General features: G+C 45.4%; 1 protein-coding gene across 1 annotated transcript in view; it reads right to left on the bottom strand.

Annotated features, from left to right (window-relative positions):
• Positions 1-13813, bottom strand: part of HADH (hydroxyacyl-CoA dehydrogenase) — a 47952-nt gene that overhangs the window by 6526 nt on the left and 27613 nt on the right. Inside the window, exons 4-7 of the mRNA XM_077778477.1 lie at positions 11139-11296; positions 7073-7199; positions 4231-4320; positions 399-471 (exon numbers count right to left, since the gene is read on the bottom strand). Coding sequence (XP_077634603.1) covers positions 399-471; positions 4231-4320; positions 7073-7199; positions 11139-11296 — 448 coding nt within the window. The remainder of the gene's footprint in view (positions 1-398; positions 472-4230; positions 4321-7072; positions 7200-11138; positions 11297-13813) is intronic.

The raw sequence follows: 13813 nt of genomic DNA, 5'->3' as shown, positions 1-13813 counted from the left end.
AGAACTTTAAGGAACTTTAAAGGTCCCCTAGCTCAGTGACTTTTACAGTATTATTTTTATTATAAGCAGGAAACCTTTTCATCAAAAGCAGAGATTTGGGATATAAATCCAGGCTGGCTACACAACTGCTCTGGCTGAGACTGTAAGGGGTGGAAGTGGGTCCAGAGCCACATCCCAAAGGCTCAGAGGCCTCACAGGGAACCCAGGAGGCCCAGGAACACTATGAAAAAGGTCCTCAGGTCCAGGGCGAGGCTGGTTCACAAAGCTAGAACACAGAGGCTCTCCCACACCATGCACAGCCCAGCCTACCCCGCAGCGCCTGCTCAAGGATGTCACTCCCAGTGAGCAGGCGCCAAGGGCTGTGGCCTGCTGCTCCCAGCCCAAGTCAGGACAGCTACCTCGTTCCTGCAGCCTGATTGCTTCCAGGAGGTATGGCACCAGGAGACGGTTCACAATAAACCCAGGAGTGTCCTGTTTTAGGAGAGAAAAAGAAAAGACGAGCGAGTTTTCAGTAAACTTTATCTTCTGTGAAGTCACCAGACTGCCCCTTCTCCCTGTGCATTATATCACCCACATTCATCAAGTTCTGCATTTTCAAAATTTGTTTTGAAATACCAGCATGGCCCTATTTCTATCATGCATGATAATTTATCCAACAATTATAATACATGAAAAAAAATTCAAACCTACATGTCCCCACTGCAGGAATCCTGAAATAAAGGCAGATAGAGGCAGACAGGTCACTGGAAAGAACACAGCTTTGAAGTCAGGCAGATCTGGGCTCAAGTTTTAATAGTTTCTGACACTGTGATATCCTGAAATCAGCCTCATCGTTTGTGAAATAAGAGTAACAATTTCCCCACGTTGTGAAGATGAATCAGAAAACACATAACTGCTACGCACATGGCTCTCTTCTCAAATGGTAGCCCTTACTCCTCTCCTCTCCCACATCCCTTGCAGGAATCTAGAAGAAGTGTGCTCCAATTTGAACAACCCTCACAGGAGCACTACTACCCAGGCTCCATGGAGCCACTCTTGGGCTGCTCGGGAGTTTCTCATCCTCCGGCCTTTCGGGGCCCCGGTACCCTGGATGAGCCTCTTGTACTGCACACCGCTTTCATTGACTTCCTCCTCATTACCATGCTGAATCATCTCTCCTGGAGGCCGACTGTGGGCTTTGATTCCACCTACTGATCTCTTTGGGGAACTATGGGGCAGGCTGGGTAATTTTTTCGATGGTATTTATGTGAAGCTGATTTCCACTAAGTAAATGGTGTAATTTTAACAAAAGGCTATGATGTTCCTGCAGATAGCAATCCTCACTTTAGCCCTGGGCCTTGTGTTCCATTTCTAGCACACACTAGCTACTCCATAAAGGTCTGAAATCAAAGACGGCCTGCCTCCTGAATTACTCTTACAGCTAACCTGCCTGCATGCTGTGTAAACAGGCAATAAAGTCGCAGGATTTGTACCTCCTTTTACTCTAGACCAGAAGAAACCATGTCCTCCCCTAGCCCCCACTGGAACAAAGAAATGAACAGTTTTACCGGTGTAACCACAATTGTATTAATGAAATAATCTGACTTTATAACTAGGGCAAAAGTGCTTTTCAACTTCAAAAAGAAACTCAAGCCATGGTATATGAAGCACCCATTTACAAGGTTAGAAGCCAGAAGTACTCTGGGGAAAATGTTTGCTCCAATTATAATACATGGAGCTTTACATAAAGTTAATATTTACATAAAGGGTGCACAGAGCTCAATAACGAAAAAGTGCTAAACTCACAAAATATTCAAACTCAGTAGTAATCAAAGAAGTACTCATTAGAATAAAATGGCATTTTGTCAATAACGTTATCGGAAAGGGCTTTTTTTCCCCCATCATACTAATATTCAATGCCAGTGAGGATTCAGAGACACATACACTCACGATTCTGGTATGTCAACTAGAATGTAAAGAGACACAGTCCCTTAATAAAGTAATTTAATTTTATGTAATTGTATACCTTACATTTTTCACACTCATTTGATATACTTTCTTTACTGTACTTGCTATGTGCCAGTACTTCACAAATATTAATCCATTTGCTCCTGATAACAGCCCTGTGAGACAAGCACTGTTACTACCTTTACAGGGAGAGAGGACACTGAGGCACAGCTAGGTTAAGGAACTTGCCCAAGAGCACACAGCTAACAAGTGCCAGAGCCAGGATCTGATCCCGTCATGCTGGCGCCAGAGTCCATGGCCTTAGCCTTTATACACCACCTTCTCACAAAGTCTCACTACAAAGAAAGACACATTCCAGGCACATCAGTGTCATTCTGCTACTCTGGATACTGGTCCACTGCAGTCCCACAGGCCACACCAAGCGCACAGTCTGCTTCTGTACAGTCTCACTGCAGTGCCGATCCTCACCCCTACTTGTACTCTCTCCTTGTGCTCCCCTTCCAACAGTAGAGCTGGGTGGTTTCAACAGAGACCGTACATTGACCATCTGGCCCTCTACTGGAAAGTCTGCTGACCCTTGTTCTTTGTGGCTGCCTTATATTGTCTGGATGCTTCAGAGAGCCTGAATAACTGACTAGAAAGCCTTCAGGTATCACCTGGGGAAAGAGCTCTGAAATGACATAATGGGCAATTTTACAAGATCACAGAGTTCCCATCCCCACATCTGCTGTGGCCACTCCAATGGAAGAATGGGTCATCACTCTCCACAAATTAATGATTATGAGGCTGAAGATAATCACTGCATGTCCCTGAACTTCCACTTGCTCATCCAGCTTTCGACTTGCTTATATATCGTTGTTCTAACACCATTACTGCTTTTTGCCACTAACACAGCATAAGCCAGTAAGGAAGTGCAGCTATAACATCTGATTATTGATGTGATTTTTTTTTTTTTAATCCACACAATTTAAAACAAAACAAAGAATGAGTGTTTAAAAACGAGACTCCCTGGGGCGCCTGGGTGGCTTAGTCGGTTAAGTGTCCAACTTTCGGCTCAGGTCATGATCTCACGGTTCGTGGGTTCGAGCCCCGCGTCAGGCTCTGTGCTGACTGCCAGCTCAGAGCCTGGAGCCTATTTCAGAGCCTGTGACTCCCTCTCTCTCTGACCCTCCCCTGCTCATGCTGTCTCTCTCTCTCTCTCCTAGAAATAAATATTAAAAAAAAACAAAAAACAAAAAACAAAAAAAAAAACAAAAAAACGAGACTCCCTAGTAACAGTCCTGGACAAGGGGACTAGTGCAGGAGTCCACTCTCTCAGGCCACGGGGGCCAGTCGACAGACGACTTATTCAGGTGATTCATGAACGATATGAGTTTTCATCGGTTACTACAGTGCTGAGAGTTCAAACTGGAGAATATTTTAGAAAGGAAAAGTATACTGTAGGAAGAGCCGCAATGACAGAAAACATTCTGGTCAGAAAAGTAGATGCATACTTATAAAAAATCTGTAATGGTAGGCACAGCCGACCATCTTGACACTTGACTGTGTCAGGTCACACAGAAGTGTAGCCCTAAGTTTTGGGAAGACTGAAGAGGAATGACAGCAAATGGAGACTGAAGGAAATAAAAACAAAGCAGGGGACAGCAGCTGCAGTAATTTCACATATAATGACTGAATATCTCATGAAGGGAAAAAAGCCCAGAGGCACGCTTCTCACTCAGCCATGCTTCTTAATGGAAAACAAGACACAAAACAAAACCACAATGCCACAAAGCTGAGAAACAGCTTCGTTAATACTACCTAGGGAGTGGGCCCTTCCTCTCTCATCACGTCCCTAACCACCTGTCATGTTCTTTCCCAATGTGAAGTGATGGTTTTCAGTTGGGAATGCAGAATGCATGTGCTCAACCGGCTGGGTCTGGAACACAGGCTCCGTGGCTCCCCTAAGCCCAGCAGGGACAAAAGCCAAAAGGGTAACAAAAACCATTTATGGAAACACAGCAACTCATCAACGAAGGCCAGAGACCCAGAGAAGTCTTCTATTCAGCTGAAGCTCTGGCTCCATTCAAATATCAAACTACCTACCTCACGGCCTTGGGCAAGGCGCAGGAAGCGGGCTCTGCTGCTGGCAAACTAGAAAAGATCCCCAGCTTGCTCTCTGCAGCCACAGACAGGCCTGAAGTTAAGAGTTCCTCAGCTTTCACATCTTTCTACAGAAGAATTCTACCCCAAATAAGTCGGTTCTGAGGAAAATGACCCCTTCCCAAGGCGCCTATACTCTACCTTACAAGAAACAGGATGCTTTCCCAGGGCTTTGCTGAAGTCTACCAGAGATTCAAACGTCTTCTGGCTGGTCATTGGTGTCTTTATGACCTGGAAATGCAAAGCAGAGAGTTATGACCAGAGAGTTAGCGAACAACTACAACAGAGCAATTCAAGGAACCACTGATGTTAAATGTCTACACACAAGGTGGCAAGATAATTTTAGTTCCAGAATAGAAGGATCTCAAGTCAGAAACAAAGAGTTTACCAAAATGTTCACCTCAAGACACTGAAGTACCACATAGAATGTACAAAATCAAGGCTTAAAATATAAATGTGGAGGGGGGCCCAGGTGGCTCAGTCAATTAAGCATCCAATGTCAGCTCAGGTCATGATCTCATAGTTCGTGAGTTTGAACCCCACACTGGGCTCTCTGCTGACCGTGCAGAGCCTGCTTCAGGTCCTCTGTCTCCCTCTCTCTCTGTCCACACTCCCATCAAAAAATAAAAATAAAACATTTAAAAAAATTTTTAAAAACAAACAAAAATATAAATGTGTGTGTGTGCCCAAGCACCATGCGGGGTAGTTGCCCCCCAGGACATATTTAGAGAATTCACCTGTCAGGAACTAGATTTTGGCAAATAGAAACAGACCCAGGTGAATTTAAACTTAAAAAAAAATATATATATATATATAAAATTTAAATCCCAGTTAAGGAACTTCAACAAGAGTCAAAGCAAACAGGCTTGGCTTCTACATTACATCCTTTATTTGAGGTCAGACAACTCCATCAGCGCCCGTGCCTCACCTCTCTACTATGCAATGGGGTAATATTTAGCACACTGTCCATCTTGTAAGAGGGCTGTGTGGCTTAATGAGCTTGTATCTGTGCAGAATGAAAGGTGCTATATAAATGTAGAGATCATCACTGTCCATGTTTAATGTGATCACAGTTTGGGGCGTGGTGTTACATTACAACACTAAGGGAAGTAAAAGAACAGCACAGAAAAAAAGCACCACGAAGACGGGGAGGAGGAATGGGATGAGACGGACCAGAAGTCTGCTCTGCAAACACCATAAATCAAACAGCAACTCAAGAGTCATTCCAAAGGAAGTGTCACAAGGCCTCCAACAGAACCCCACAGACTGAACTAGGACAAAAACTGATAATTATAGTTTCAAACATAATTTGTCAGTTTAAAAGAATCAATGATAAAGATCCTTTAACAGGAGTATGCATGTTTAATCATCCATTCAACAAACGGCAATGTGCTATAGATATTCTTATAGGAAAAAATACATATACACATGTATGAGTCCAGTCCCAAGTAAAGACAAGCTGCTCAACTCCGATACGATTCATTTTCATGCTCACCACCAGCAACACATACGCAAACACCCAAGAATAAAAACTGAATAAAGAGCACTTTTAGAAAATATTTTCTAGAAAATGGTAACATTTGCTAAGCATTAGCTGTTAACAATCAACGTGCTACATTTCCAAATACATAGATGTACATTATTAGATAAATGCAGTTGAAAACAGCATTACTAGAGTTTGAAGTAAATCTAAAAAATGTGTCTTTATCTCCAAAACACATGTACTGATACAGTAACTAAAGAAAGTAATTAACAGGTGCCGGGTGGCTCAGTTGGTTAAGAAAGTAATTAGTCCCTAAGCACTGAAATGCTGAAAATTCCATTTCACCTCTTTGCTCTTTTCTGCATAAGAATAAACACAGTTTCTTTTATTACCCCCACCTCTCCCCTCCATTCCTCAACTTCCTCAAAAGCAGCCTTAGAAAGTGGGAGTACACTGGAAGAAGCCGAGGAGAAACTTTAGCAGAACAGATAAATTCCTATCACAGGTGGGTCAAGAGCTGTCTTTAACCATAAGGAAATCTAGTCATCACTAAACTGGAGGCAAAGCTGGTGGGGGTGGGGACATGCATGATGAAACAGGGAAGGGCTAGGAGGAGAAAGCAGACCCTGAGCCTCTCCCAGAGAGCCCGCCAGTGCCGAGGTCTGCCTGGCTCCACATCCCCCACACTTCGCACGACAATAACTCTTCAGCCTCAGAACAAATGCTACTTTAATAGCGGCTGCTCCTCAGACCCTGTAATTAGCCCCCTGTAAAAGGCAAGCTGCCACATTTCAGGTGCAAATTGTCTATTGTGACTGTCTCCAGCAAACAAGCAGAAGCAGCCCAAACAGGATCACTGGGGCCTGCTCCCCTCCATCTCAAGGGTCTGTGGTCAGGAGGTTCGGACTACGGGGGGCTGTTTTAATAGCTGTGATCAAAACACATGGGAGATGTGCCTCATCTGGGGATAAGACAAAGGTCCTGTTACCTGGACCAGAATTCACCTCAGGAATGGTGGACAAGGTGGTACAGTGGCTCCTATGTAAAACCAGGCCAATAAAATTCCATTTACAACCTGGAGCAAGCTGACCCCACCAAGAGACACTATAAACACCTGTGGCTCTGCCCTCTGTGGTCTCGTCCAGCCAGTGGCCTTTGGTGCCGTCTTCCTGGTCAGACACCTCTCTCTGCACTGCCCATCAATTATGGAGCAAGTAAGTACGTGACCTTCCACAAAGCCAGCAGCCCTCTGGGACATCGCTGGTCAGAACGCTGGGCTACAAAGGAACAAAGCACAGCAGTCTTCCTAGATATCAGGTGCTCTTTCCTCTTCTGGCTCTGGAAGGACAGACTGTGGCCAGAGAACTCAAGCACAAAGACCACCTTCTGCCCGCCCTTTCAAATCCACCCAGAGCAATCCCCAGTGGTGGCCAGGGTATGAGTCAGAGAGCAGGACTGGGAGAGCCGGCGGAGCCAGCAGACACACACAAGCTCACTGACCTCCACAAGCTTCATCATGGGCACGGGGTTGAAGAAATGGAGCCCGGCGAATCGGTCCTGTCTTGTGGTGGCATTGGCTAAGTCTGTGATGTGCAGAGAGGAAGTGTTGCTGGCAAAGATTGTGTGTCTGTGGAGAGAAAGATGGTGGAGCATTGGAATGAGTCCCATCTCTGGAAACACACAGGACTACTCTCAGTGCAACCACACAGGGCGACTGCCTGCTGCCCTGATCTGTTGTCCTGACCTCTGGAGGAAGTCAAGGAGAAGGGATCTTTCTACATGAAGCTGAAATCAAGTGACCAGATTCATTTAAATTCTGAAATTTTAAATTAGGTAATTTAAAAGTTACCTGTTCCAAAGGGTATATCTGATCTTTACCAATCTTCCTTTAATTTTAGGGAGCAACATTTCTCTACTTACACTAGTTAAATTTCAATGATATATAGGAAAAAAGAAGGCCGCTATTTAACCTCAGTCACAAAATGAAACCTAAATGAACACAGACTAATGAAAGAAAGGATGTATCACAGACCCTCAAAATAAACCAAAAAATTTGTAAAGAAACACCTGAATCCTCAATGAGAAACATCTGATGAAAAACAGGAGATGAGAAACATGAACTAAGATCTTTCCTCCTCAAGTTAAAAGCTTTAATTTTCCACTTAATGGGAATTAAAATGAAAACAGAAGAAAACCAACATAGTCCAAAAAATGTTTTAAAGTTACATGGGTTGGTCTGGGGAAGGAAGGAGACATGTGCATCATAAATGTAATTCAAGGTGTTCTGCTTATAAAATCTCCTAAAATAGAAGTACCATCTATTTTGTGTGTGTATAATATTAGTTAATTTTTTAAAATCCATATTGATTTAAACCAAATTCAGTTTTTAAAGACCACAGTAAAGTGGGGTGCCAAAGGTATTATAGGCAAATCTTTAAACAAAGACAAGACTTCTAGGCTTTCCTACAGCGCCACCTTGTGGGTAAACATACATAAAACTGCCTAATGCTATTTAGAACCACAATGGCCTCTTCAGTGCAGCAAGGGGAGGGGTCCCTTACTGACCAGATCTGGGGAGTCTAGCCTACTCAAAAGGCAATACTAAATGTGCTTAGAGTCAGGGGTGACTGGGAGAGGAGGGACAGGAGAAGAAACATGAGTATGGCTGCACTGTGGCACTGTTCACTGCACAGCATGAACCACAGCATCAGGGCCACGGCCACCCAAGGCTGTGCTAGCAAGGGCTGTTACACTCATAATGCGGTACCTGTTTATAGGACCACCTGAAGGGCAACTTGTCTGCAAAAGGGAGAAATGAAGGCACACTGGAGAGCACAGTTCATTAAAGGGGTTCAGTCCGAGTGTCTCCCATCCAAGGCACTCCCAGCATGTATTTGAGCAGAATGGGAATGATGTCACTTCCTCACACACCTCTCTCAGTAGGGCTGGGCCAGCTCTGCTTCTAACAGCTCTCACACTGCCCTCCTTCCACACACACACCGTGTGTGGACAGATTAAACGTACAGGGCTGCCTTATTTTCCACAAAAAAGTTTACCCTCGGGGCACCTGGGTGGCTCAGTCGGTTTGGCATCCGACTTCGGCTCAGGGCATGATCTCACAGTTTGTGGGTTCGAGCCCCGCATTGGGCTCTGTGCTGACAGCTAGCTCAGAGCCTGGAGCCTGTTTCGGATTCTGTGTCTCCCTCTCTCTCTGACCCTCCCCTGTTCATGCTGTCTCTCTCTCTCAGAAATAAATAAAAAATATTAAAAAAAAAAAAAAGTTTACCCTCTCCATTTTCCCTGAAACACTCGATTCTTGACCGTCTTTGGTTTTTCCCTAACACTCAGGGACCCAAAAAACTACTTTTCTCTTGAATGTACTTAACAGAAAATCGATAGCACAAACATGATGATTGTTAGCAATGCCTTCAAGCCTTAGTACGGAGAAGGCAAGGTACGGAAGGAGGTGGTGGGGCTGAGGAGGACTGGAGAGTCCATACTTTGTTGGAAGTGAAAAGACGGACTCAGCTGGGACCGACTGTGGGCCCTGGGCAAACTCTTCCCTGGTACTTTTTGTACTGCAGTTAGGGAAATCATGTTCTTTTCCAGGACACCTCAGGGCTCCCACCTGGAACTCTGATGCTAGAACTATTTATTACTCCTGCTACAGGATTAACTAAAACTTAACCGTAAAGTATATCTCAATCAAGCTGCCTAAAAAGACAAAAAACAAAACTTTGTAGGTATTCAGTAAAGGTGGTGGTCTAAAATGAAAACAAGAGTGTAGCAAAGGACAGCTGGTGTCCAGAAGCAGAGTCACATCTATGGTGTGCCTACTCTGCTGTGCCCTGTCACATGCCACAACTGTTTTATATCACCTAAGTGAAAGAGCCTAGTACAATGCCTAACACACAGCAGGCACTCAGGAAATGTGAGCTCAATTAAATTAATATCCTCAACAGCCCTGAACAATAGGTGCCACTGCCCCTATTTTGCAGATTACTAGGGAAATTAGTCTTAAGAGAGTTAGAACTGTGAAGGTCTTGGAAATTATATATCCCTAACCCCCAATTCCAATTACAGATGATAAAAACTGAGGGCCAGAGGGGTGCCTGGGTGGCTCAGTTCGTTGAGTGTCTGACTTCGGCTCAGGTCATGATCTCACGGTTCGTTGAGTTCAAGCCCTGCATCAGGTTCTGAGCTGTCAGCCTGCTTCAGATTCTGTGTCTCCCTCTCCTGCTCATGATCTGTCTCTCAAAAAATGAATAAACATAAAAAAACAAAAACAAAAACAAAAAAACAGACAAACTGAGGGCCAGAAAGGCTTCAGTCAGAGAGGAAAGAGGTAGGGAACATGGCCCCAGGCCACCTAACTTTCCCCTAACAGTCCATTACTCATGCTGACACAGGAGAGGAGTCAGACCAGTCACTGTCACTAAAGAATGACCACCATTTCAGTAAAGGCCGAACTTCCTGACTACACCCTTCCTGGGGTGGGAGGTGGTTTACTATCTTAGAGGGCTTGCTTCTCTCTTGGGAGCCAATACCTGGACCAAAGAGTCCTCTGTTTTTGCAGGCTATAAATGTCAGCGTGAAGTGAATGACACTGATCAGCAGAGTGACACATGGGTGACAGAGATACAGGTGTCTCCTCTCTGTCAGGAGCAGGACTTCTCCAGATCCCAGGCCACACAGCTAAGAGGGCTCACACTCCAGCAGGCTGGGATGAGAGCGTTCCTCTGTAGCCACTGGTCGCTGGCTACTTAAGAACTGCTTCTGTCATATAATCTTATTCTGACTTTCAGTTCTAAACAGGAAAAGTGAAGTGTAGCTAAGCAAGCCCCAAGGAGAGCATGAAAAAATCAGCCAGGTGTCACAACTGTCAAAAGCCAAAAGTCAAATTCAACTGAAGGCTCTGGATTCTGAGAACAAGAGCCGCACATGTGCAAAAGCTTGCTGACACTTGTTGGCACAGCCAGTTCTGAGGCCCTGTATGCTTCACCTACGCAGGGCTGACTCACCTCTCCCACCCTCTGCCAAGAAACCTGGGAAGAACTCAATGCTCCTGTAAATGCTCCCAAGTGTTTTGACTTAATCCAGATAAAGCTCAAGATAGGAGCGCCCAGGGAACTTTGTGTAGACAAAGAGGCACTCCCTTCAACTACACCATTCTGAAGGTTGTCCTCAAAACAAGTAGTTTTGTCACAAAACTACAGTGAGTTTCCTCAGCATACATCTGAGGACATGCCCAAGCCTCCTCGTTCTCTGGCCTGCGAGGGCCCATGGCCCAGACACTGCAAGAGGCAAAAGACTGTCCCTGAATGGATCCTCCGCTTTCCCTGTGGGAAATTCCACCCTCATTTTGGATCAGATGGAGGCAGCCCAAGCCTTGGGAAGCAGACTGGGAGGATGAAGAATAGGGGATACAGTGTCAGGTCTTCTGGAAACAGCTATGGGATAGTCAAAAGAGAAGGGGGCTTGGTGTCAAAAGGTACCCTCCTGGGAGAAAAGCCATGCCGGGCAAGGGAGCCCTCGAACCCAACAAGAATGCCCAAGGGTCACGTACTCTGAGGCAAACTTGTCCAGCCTCTTGAAGAGCTCGTTCTTCAACTTCAGGTTTTCCACGATAGCCTCCACAACCAGGTCTGTGCTGTGGACCACAGATGCTGCATCCGTGCTGGTTGATATGCTGCTCAGGGTTTTCTCCACAAATTCGTCACCTGCCTAACACAGTGGGAGAAAGGAGAAGAGAGCATTCACTGGACTCACCCGAAAATGCTGTGATTTGCTGCTGAGGCGGAAGGAGAGAGGAGGGCAAGGACAAGTGAACACGGCCCAGATGCAACTGGAATGCTCCCTGAAATTCTGAGAAATAAAACTCCCTACTTTTCTGCTTAGGGACGATGGCGTCTCAGTATACTTCTAGACACCAAGCAAGGGGCAGCCTGGGAACATCCCAACTGCTGGTCAGCTACCACTGCCGTGTACAGGTCCTAATCCGTCACACTCTTTGGCAGCTCTGCTCCAGTTAGCATTGGCCTGCTATCTATCTGTTCAGAGAGTGAGCAGACTGCCATGCACAACAGACTTCTAGAGAGCCTGGAAAAGAGTAAAAGCTTAGCTCAGCAACACTCTTCAGTCTGAGAGGTGGTGCTGACTATTCATCTTTTTGTTTTTGTTTTTTTTTTTTGAGAGAGGGCACAAGTGAGAGAGGAGCAGAGAGTGAGTGAGAGAGAGAGAGAGAGAGAGAGAATATCCCCATCCCAGGAGGGACAGGCAGAAAGAGGGATGGCAGACAGAGACAGAGAGGAGCAGGGCTCGTGGTCACCTGATGTAGGGTCACACTCATGACCCGTGAGATCATGACCTGAGCCAAAGTCAGATGCTTAACCGACTAAGCCACCCAGGTACCCCTGACTATTCATTTCTAAGAGAAGATAGACAAGAGCTGAGTGAGGGCGAGAGATGGTAAGAAAGCCAAACAGAGCAATCCTTCCTCAATAACTGCCCATCACCAACCAGCAACTGGTGTTGCAAAAACAGGCCAGTCATGGCCTCTGCTTGCAGAGAGCTTGCAGTCCCATTTTTGTCTCATCTGTGACTCCAGATTTCCACAGACATACCTCAGGACAGACGACAGCACCTCTAACAAGTGCCATTTTATTTCAGGATGTAACTCGTCCATGGGGCATCAAAATCAGCAGCAGCAAAGGCATCCAAAACCATCATGGAACAAAACAACTCTCAGAGCTTTTCCACAGAAATATAATGTGAGATGATGATAGGTGATTTTAAATTTTCTATTGGCTGCATTTTAAAAATTAAACATGTAAAATTAATTTTATCTAACCCAATCCATCTAAGATACTATCATTTCAACATTAATCAATATAAAGAGCAATAAGAAGTTGCTGGGGATACCTAGGTGGTTCAGTTGGTTAAGCATCTGACTACTGGTTTCGACTCAGGTCATGATCTCACAGTTCACGAGTTTCAGCCCCGTTTCGGGCCGCACATCGGGCTCCACGCTGCTGGTACAGAGCCTGCTTGGGATTCTCTCTCTCCCTGCCCCTCCCCTGCTCTCTCTCAAAATAAATAAACTTTAAAAATAAAAGGCAATGAGATGTTTTACATTCTTCCTTCCTATTAAGTCTTTGAAATCTGGTGTCTGTCTTCCACATGCAGCATAAATCGATTTGGACTAGCCCTGTATCGAGCTCTCCACAGCCTCTTATAACGAGTGGCTGCTGTGCTGTTCTGTGCAGAACAAGAGGCATACGGTGCGTCAATGAGGCTGAAGCTGACTCATCCCTCCTCCAAGCACGTCTCAGGCAGAAATGAGAAACACCAAGAGACGAGACTCCCGAAGAATCACTCATCCAGAGCACACGCATCTTTTTTTTTATTCTCCAAGTGGGGCCCAGAGCCTTTGCTCAAAGGGGACAAGCAGCAGATGTGTACAGAATAAACAAATGAAAAATGCAAATTACTTGGGTTCAGACTCACTCTGTCCTTGACTCCAATCTCCAGGGCTCTCAGCACCCCCCACCTGGACCTTCATCACAATCTGCCCTACCTCAGGTCCCCCTATTATTAAGGATATGGGGGACAGGGACAGGGGCACCTGAGTGGCTCAGTCAGTTAAGCATCCAACTCTTGGTTTCAGCTCAGGTCATGATCTCATGGTCAATGAGTTCAAGCCCCGCATCGGGCTCCATGCGGACAGTGCAGAGTCTGCTTTGGATTGATTCTCTCCTTCTCTCTGCCCCTCCCCTGCTCACTTTCTCTGTATTTCTCTCAAAATAAATATACAAACTTAAAAAAAAAAGAATATGGGGGACAGGTAAGGTGACAGCTGTTAATATGCCTGTGATATCTATTGCTTGGATTTCTTCAGGGAGAGGGGAGAAGTTATCTCCACTCCTACCCCTCTGATTTTAAAAGGCAGCTACATATTTAAAAAAATGCAAACCAGGGCACCTGAGTGGCTCAGTCAGTTAAGCGTCTGACTTTTGATCTCAGCTCTGGTCATGGTCTTGTGGTTTGTAAATTCGAGCCCTGCCTCAGGCTCTGTTTTGACAATATGGAGCCTGCTTGGGATTCTCTCTCTCTCTCTCTCTCTCTCTCTCTCTCTCTCTCCCCCCCCCTGCTCCTCCCCTGCTCATGCTGTCATGCTCTCTCTCTCTCAAAATAAATACATAAACTTGAAAAAGAAAAAGAAAATGCACATCAAAACCACAA

Source organism: Crocuta crocuta, unplaced genomic scaffold (genome assembly GCF_008692635.1).
Source record: "Crocuta crocuta isolate KB4526 unplaced genomic scaffold, BGI_CrCroc_1.0 scaffold587, whole genome shotgun sequence".
In the NCBI taxonomy this organism is placed as follows: domain Eukaryota; kingdom Metazoa; phylum Chordata; class Mammalia; order Carnivora; family Hyaenidae; genus Crocuta; species Crocuta crocuta.
The sequence above is the reverse complement of the archived record's forward strand: the minus strand, read 5'-3'. Positions and strand labels throughout refer to the sequence as shown.